General features: G+C 38.4%; 1 protein-coding gene across 1 annotated transcript in view; it reads right to left on the bottom strand.

Annotated features, from left to right (window-relative positions):
* Window positions 1-6,195, bottom strand: part of LOC111864528 (protein YIPF5) — a 32,729-nt gene extending 26,534 nt beyond the window's left edge. Inside the window, exons 1-3 of the mRNA XM_023851839.2 lie at window positions 6,035-6,195; window positions 4,668-4,795; window positions 3,706-3,917 (exon numbers count right to left, since the gene is read on the bottom strand). Of these exons, the coding sequence (XP_023707607.1) occupies window positions 3,706-3,917; window positions 4,668-4,786 (331 nt within the window). The 5' untranslated portion in view covers window positions 4,787-4,795; window positions 6,035-6,195. The remainder of the gene's footprint in view (window positions 1-3,705; window positions 3,918-4,667; window positions 4,796-6,034) is intronic.
* Between the last annotated feature and the right edge of the window lie 1,791 nt (window positions 6,196-7,986).

The raw sequence follows: 7,986 nt of genomic DNA, 5'->3' as shown, positions 1-7,986 counted from the left end.
AGGCTTATTTCTTCTTAAGTATAATGTGTCTAAACTTGGTAAATTTCTCTGATGACAACGGTTTTGTTAAAATGTCTGCCATCTGAGTTTCAGTGTTACAATATTAGATTGAGAAGAGTTTCCCTTTGAATTCTTCACATATGAAGTGACAACTAACGTCTATGTGCTTACTCCTATGCGTTACTTGTCCACATTCTATTAGCCTGATTGCACTCTGATTGTGGACACACAGTTCAGCTTCCACCCTCTTTCCTGTCAACTCCTCTATCAACGTCTTTAGATATTTCAATCCTTTACAGCACTCAGCTGCTGCAATATATTCGGCCTCAGTGGTTGATAATGCAACAATACTCTGTTTCCTAGATCACCATGATATTGGGCCCCTTGACATCATAATTACATATCCCGTTACACTCTTCCTATCCTTTACATCCCCTGCATAATCAGTCTGGCTTTGTGTCTTCCATCATCCTTTATTTTGAAAACCCATTTACTGGTCAGAATTTTCTTGCTCATTGCTTTCTCTCTGTTTACATATATCCAAGTTTTATTTTGGTAGAGCGAATCCTTTTCCTCTTCAATGGCTTTCTTCCACTTTTCGCTGTCTTCACTAACCCATGCACTTGTCATATGTATAGGTGAGCATACTATCCTTTTGACTCTCTGTGTGATAGTCTCGGTACTTTGGGTGCATTTGAATGTTTCTTCTTGGTCTCAATGCATATCCATGTTCGTTTTGTCCATTGTTTTTCCTTCCATTATCCTTGTGGTCAGCATTATCCTCTTCAGTATCTGTTGGTTCTTCTTCATTGTTGTCAGCTGTGGGTTCTTGCTGCATTTCGCTATCTTCCTGATCTGGAGTATTTGGCTTGTCTTCTGGATCCGTCACTCTTTCCATTTCCTTTTGTTTGTTTGTTGTCACAGGTTTACTTGTGAATGTCACGTCTCTGGAGACATAGGTCCTTTCAGTATTTGGATCCCATATTCTGCAGCCATTTGTGTTGTATCCAACGAATATTCCTTTCTTGCTACGACTGTCCAACTTTTTCAGTGGTCTGAGAATTTTAGTGTACACTTCTGAACCAAAAATCTTCAATCAAGCCTGATCTGGTCTTTTACCATACCATTTCTCCGCTGGCATTCCATTCACTGTCACTGTTGGACTTCTCTTTGGCAGGTATGCAGAAGTGAGTACAGCTTCACCCCACATTCTCTTACTTAAACCTGAGTCAAAAATCAATGCTCTTGCCTTTTCCACAATGGTACGGTTCATCCTTTCGGCAGTGCCATTTAGCTGTGGCAAACATGATGTACTATTTCCATTACAATCCCCTTGTTCTTACACCATTCTCACAAGGCGTTGTTCTTATATTCCCCTCCATTGTCACATCTTATTCTTCTCACTCTTGTATTGAAGTGACAGTCAGCTTCATTTACATATTCCTTCAGAAAGTTATACACTTCACTCTTATTTTTAACAGGTATTTCTTACAAAAATGTGTATAATCATCTACACATGTAAGGAAATATTTCTTATTGTCATAAGTGGTGGGATCAATTGGTCCACACACACATCACTATGAATTATCTCTAATGGCTTTCCAGCCCTACTTCTTTCTGTATCATATGGGAGTCTCACTTATTTGGCCTGCATACAAACTGAACATATATCAAAATATTTACACTTGCTCACACTTTCTGGTATCCCTTGGCATATCTCTTGTAGTTTCCTAAGATTTGCATAACCTACGTGACCTAGCTTTCTATGCCACTCTACACTTATATCTTGCTGAGTCATCATAGCTTCATTCCTCGTGCTAAAGTTAATTAAGAACAATCTGTTTTCATCCTTTTTTCCTTCGATTACAACATTTTTGTCCTTGAGTATCTGGACTTTCTCTTTTGTAAACAACATTTCTCCATCATTTTCTAACAGTGTACTGACAGCATGTTTTTGCTGAGTTCTGGAACATATGAAACATTTTTCAAACTACACTCTTTAAGTTCTAAATTGCCTATTTCTTTTGCAGTCATACTTTGATCTTTCTTTGCTACCTTTATACATTGAGTATAATGCTTAGTATGTACCAAATCAGTCTTCACATTCGTCATATGACATGTGCTACCACTATCCACTACATACATTTTGTCATTTTCATTTGCATCACTCACGTGGGTTTCTGCTGCTTCAGCTAGAAAATTGACCTTGCTTCTTTTATTCCTATCTTTAAAATAACAGTCCTTTTCAGTATGGTTTGTTTTCTTACATACTGTACATTGTTTTCTCGTATAATTGTCCTTATTTCTAAAGTAACAGTCATTTTCAGAGTGATTATTCCTTTTACAGATAGAGCAATTTCTCTTACCTTTGTTGGGGCAGTTGATCTGGGCATGACCTATTTGATTACAATTGAAACACTTGAAAGGGGTTTTACTTTTGGTTTTAGTTGCTGTTTTACAGGCTATTCTTTCCTCTTCTTTAGTTGTCATCTTGCACTTCACTTCTTCCAACATCAATCTGGCCACCAGGTTGTCAAGGGTTCTGTCCATGGTCACCGTTGAGTCCCAGGCGGTGCTGAAGTGTTCGTAGTCTTCTGGTAGAATTGTTGTTATTTTTGTCATGATCATGTTTTCATCAATGTTTTGGTTCATTTGACGAAGCTTGAAGGCAATGTTCTGTACATGACATATTCATCACCATATCTTTAGTTTTGTCATACCTGAAGTTGTAGAAGTCTTGTAGCAGAAGGCACTTCTGGTCTTGCTGATAAATTTGCTTCAAGGCATCGTACATTTCTTTCACGGTTGTGCATGTCACAATGTGGGTCTTCACATGTTTCTCGATCGATCTCACTATGTAGTATTGGCACTTTGCATCTCGCATCTTCCATTTCTTCGTCTCTTCCTTGGTCACTTAACAGGTCGCTGCCATCAACAATGTCTATCAGTTCTTTTGCACGCTTCAGAATCCCACAGTGGAAATGAGTCGGCATCCTTCAGTTTTGGCAGATGCGTTATTTCTTCTGTCTCTGGGGTTGCCATTTTTCGTTTTTTTTTTTTGTCTTCTCCTTCCCCCCCACCCTCTCTTTTTAGTTTTTGAGCAAATCTGGGCCCAATAGCCTGTTGATTTTCTTTGTGTCGTGCTTATATATCACTTAACAGCCATACTGGCTAAGAAGAACTTTTATTACAATACAAAACAAAAACAAATGAATATAGATCACTATTACCAACTTGAACATTTTTACATTACTAGATTCTCAACAGTTTGATGTCGTCCTTTGGTTGTTCGTGGTGCAACGTGTTGTGAAAAGTTTAGATTTTGTATCCATTTGTGTACTGTCAGCATTGTGTGTATATATATTTTAACACTTGGAACATCTACTCTAGTAGTGGTTTCCAAACTGTATCGATGTCCCTCTGATGATGGTCTCTGAGGACAGAAACATGCAAGGGCATGAAGAATTGAAATAGGATAAATCTCCAAAAGTCACACTGGATGGAACTGTTTTATCTTTTTATAATACTGTTAGTGTGCTGGACCAGAATGAAACAAATCATATACACAAGAACTGGCTAACTCTGAAAGAGAAAATACCTTAGACACCAAACTTTCCCCTTCAAAAGCTTAGATGTATACCATAAGCCAAGTGATGGTCCACACACACTTCACCCTGATCTGAACTTAATTTTCTACATACTAACCCTCCAGAAGCGGTGGCTCATCCTCAAAGTCAGTTGAAGTACCATCATTTCCAAACCCAGGTTGGTCAGCTGAAGGTGCAGATGGAGAGAATATGTCACCATGATAACCAGAAGGGCCCCCTGATGGGTCCAAATAAGGGTTAGCACTATATAATGAGCCCCCTGCATAGGGAGCTTCAGTTGGTTGACTGGCATCAAAGGACTGGAAATTCCTAGAATTAAGAAAATGCTGCTTTTGCATGTGATGCAACTGAAAGTTATTCTACACGTTAACACAAATGCTACATGGTGCTCCCATATGCATATCACTGCTTTATGTACTACCATTTTGCCGCATTTTATAAAACTTGAAACATGCAGGAAACAAAAACATGAATATAGTTTCTAAGTCACACAGTGTAAAAGGATCCAGTATTACTATTTTTAAATAACTGATAAAAAATAACAAAGGATGTAGCACTTTTAATAAAAGATAACATAACATCATGTAAGCAGTAATTTTATGTAATATTGGTATAAATCAATGTAGCACGAATAGGGGAGACAAGGAATGCATATAGGATATTGGTGGGAAAGCCAAAGGGAAAGAGACCACTGGGAAGACCAAGGAGTAGGTGGGTGGACAATATTAAAATGGATCTTAGAGAGATAGGATGGGATGGTATGGATTGGATTGATCTGGCTCAGGATAGGGACCAGTGGAGGGCTCTTGTAAACACGGTAATGAACCTTCGGGTTCCTTAAAATGCTGGGAAATTCTTGAGTAGCTGCAGAATTGGCAGTTCCTCCAGAAGGGCTCAGCTCCATGAATAAGTAAGTAAGTAAGTTGGTATGAAGCAATAAGTTTTTGATGGTACAAAAACCTGCCTAAATTCAGAAGTAAACAACAAGCACTGTTCTGCCACACATCTGCTGCTCATCTTTAGGGAATTAAGAAACAAAGGTGTGCTCCAGAAACTTACAGCTCCTGTCCAAAATTGTCGTCAGGCACATCAAAACGATAAGAGCTCTGAGAGGCTTGGTCACCCCAGTAGACATCACCATGTTCTGGATAAGCAGATCTATCATCATAACCAGACATTGTTGAGATCTGAAATTACAAATGATTCATGCAATGTAGAATTATAGGTTCTCACAGCAGCGGTTATGAAGAGGTCTATATTCTGTCGTCTATTTAGAGTTAACCAATGTTTCAAAGGAACATGTAAGTAAATGACAGTAATGCAGTATTTAAAATACAGAAGAAAGGTCTAAGACTTATTAAATGAGTCTTGTAGAAGTCTATTTGGTGATTTTAAGATGTTAACTGTAACTTCAGTATATATATTTGAGATCTGGTGCTTTACAAAAAAGAATAAGATCTATTTGACTCAATATTCCGCTATTCATAAGTATAACATAAAAGGGAAAAAGGATTTGTATGTCCAATTATGCAACACTGCTCATTGTCAAAAAAAGTGTAATTAACATGTGAATAAAAATACATAAAAACTTACCCTCTGAATTAAAATGAATAGAAAATTTTAAGGTTTTTAAAAATAAATTAGAAAGTTATTTATAACAAAACTGTTTTTATCCTCAGAATTTTTAGTAACAATGATATACGGTAGATTGGTAACGTGAGTTAGTCTTGATATGATTTGGAAGTATATAGATGGTCTTTGAATTGTTATTTCCATTAAATGTGTGATGCTTTGTTTAACATGGCTGACTTGTGTTTTTGGTAATTTAAGTGTATTTATTGCTTTATACTGAATTGCTGGGAGTTGTCATCCATGGTTGGTAAGCTACAGCAAGGGGTTACTCCTCAAAGAGGAACTATATTATTCACTAGTTTGTATATTGTCTTGTACATTTTTTAGAGTTGTTCACATGTAGTGTTTGGCTGTTTTTAATTGACTTGTCCAATTGTGCCTGTGTAACAGTTGTTGAAGTTAAATAAACATCATTACCACCTCCATCTTGTGTGTCAAATAAGCCATGAAGGAAACCACCGTGAAGCAGGTGGCAAGCTGAGCTTTATGCTGGTTTCTTGCATGGCTCATTCTTCGGCCCTGAAGATGGAGGCGACATGTTATTTCGAAACGTCACTTGACTTTCAACGGACTACACGGCGTTATAACCAAGAAGATAGAACTCTTCATGATTAACGCAACTTTATAAAGCCCCATAAATAGAAAATGTTGATTCATTGTTGCTACAGTATTATTTTTACATAAAGGAATTTCACTGTCAGTGTAATAAATGTACCGCGAAGGATCTAACATAACCTAACATAACCTAACTCAAATGGCCGGCATTACTTCTCATTTCAGAAATATGAACATACCAACACGACACAGAAGAATACTATTTATACACGGAAGTTTCTTTGTATTTAACTTCTTTAAATTATTGTACGAATCTTTTACGTTCGAGTAAAAAAATATTAACACTCGCGCACGTATAGCCCGCCAACACCTATCACATAACCACAGATGACTAAACTAGCCGATGTAAACACACACGAAAACTTCCTCTCTGCGCGGCAGCTATGGATTGCGATACGAATTCCTCCCAAACCGCTAACCTTTCAGTTACACTAATTTCGTATTTATAGAAGAAATGTTTAGTGAATCTAGATGAGACGTATTTTTAATGAATAAAAGTGAAGCATAACATCTTAAAAAGTTTGAAAGTATAAAATTCATATTGAACTGTATTGTGCCTTGCTCCACATCTTGAGAAAAAGCTGCTCATCATAAAAGTATCTATACTTTCAAAACACAGGCGGCTAAACCGCCTTAACAGCACCCAGACTACCATGCAGAAAATTCGTAATCGCTATGCATAACGAGCGCTACCAGCGCAGAATAACTAGATTCTCTGAAAAAAAATAGTTCTATTCGTAGTGTGATGTGATCTTACCGCTCGATGTGAAATAACTCTTTCGGACGTAACAGAAGCTCGAGAAGTACTTTAATTTTAGAAGTTCAGCAAATAATTCTGAAACTCTGATGATGCAANCCAAAAACATTATCAGAAACTGGAATATCACCCCAGCAAAGCAATAGAAGCTCTCCTTCAACCTACACAATACAGAAGACTAAGACGAATTTGGCCAAACGATCTCCAGGAAAACTGAGGTGTAATCGATGGATTACAGCTCTTCAAGCCAACTTAGTACAATAGAATAATTATTGTACATGACAGCAAATTAGCTCATAGAATGTAAATTCAGATTGCTAATAAATGATGAATAAAAAAATCAGGTTTGTAGGAGTGCGTGTCGAAGTTTTTAACCATGCCGTCTCTTTTATCTTGTATCCAAGGAGTGGATTTAGGCTTCTCTCCCTTTTCCTGGATTCTGAGAAGTATGTCGTAATTTAAAAATATGTAGGGAACATATTAAATATCGGGGGTACGCGGTAGCGTAGTTGGTTGAGGCACTATGCTACAAGCCGGAAGGTCGCGGGTTCAAGTTCCGATGAGGTCATTGGATTTTTTTCAATTAACCTAATCCTTCCGGCCGCACTATAGCCCTGATGTCTACTCAGCCTCTAACAGAAATGAGTACCGGGAATTAATTAAATAATTTTCCTGGGGAGTAAAGCGCGGCCGGCGCGTAAGGCTGACAACCTTACCGCCATCTTTGAGCCGATTGTCTAATGTAGGAGCCTCAACATCTCACAACTCTATGGGCCTTCACGGCCTGTTACAAGGATAGATTTACTTTACTTTTTACTTTACATACTAAATATTAATGCGAAATTTGAAAAATGTTCTTTATATATTCTTTTATTCTGCAGAGACGAACAACTCTAGGGCGATCTGTGAAGGTATTCCTAGAGTACTGACAAGCAAATGTCCTGCCCCCCCCCCTGGAAAATGTTGTGGCAATGTCCATGTATCTAAAGGGATTTTCTGTCAGCCATTGCTTCCAGACCCAGCACGCGAGTACTGGAACTCTGTCCGCGAGTGGAGAGCGTCCAGGGGGTGAAATTAACTCCGACATCCACTTTTTTTTTTAATTCGCTTAGTGGGGGGTGGAGTCCAACTGGGTCCACTCTGCACGGCGGCCACTGATTGGCCTATTGCACCCTGCCCCGGGTGATTATGATGATGGAGAATTTGGTGGAATGAAGATTAACAGGGGAAACCGAAGTACTCGGAGAAAACCTGCCCCAGCGCCACTCTGTCCACAAAAAAATCCCACTTGACCAGACCCGTTTCCAAACCGCACTAGGGAAGTGAGTCACAAACGTATCGCCTGTCACCTGTTGGGATTTGCGTCACTTATAA

The sequence above is a fragment of the Cryptotermes secundus genome, unplaced genomic scaffold (genome assembly GCF_002891405.2).
Source record: "Cryptotermes secundus unplaced genomic scaffold, Csec_1.0 scaffold108, whole genome shotgun sequence".
NCBI lineage: Eukaryota > Metazoa > Arthropoda > Insecta > Blattodea > Kalotermitidae > Cryptotermes > Cryptotermes secundus.
The sequence above is the reverse complement of the archived record's forward strand: the minus strand, read 5'-3'. Positions and strand labels throughout refer to the sequence as shown.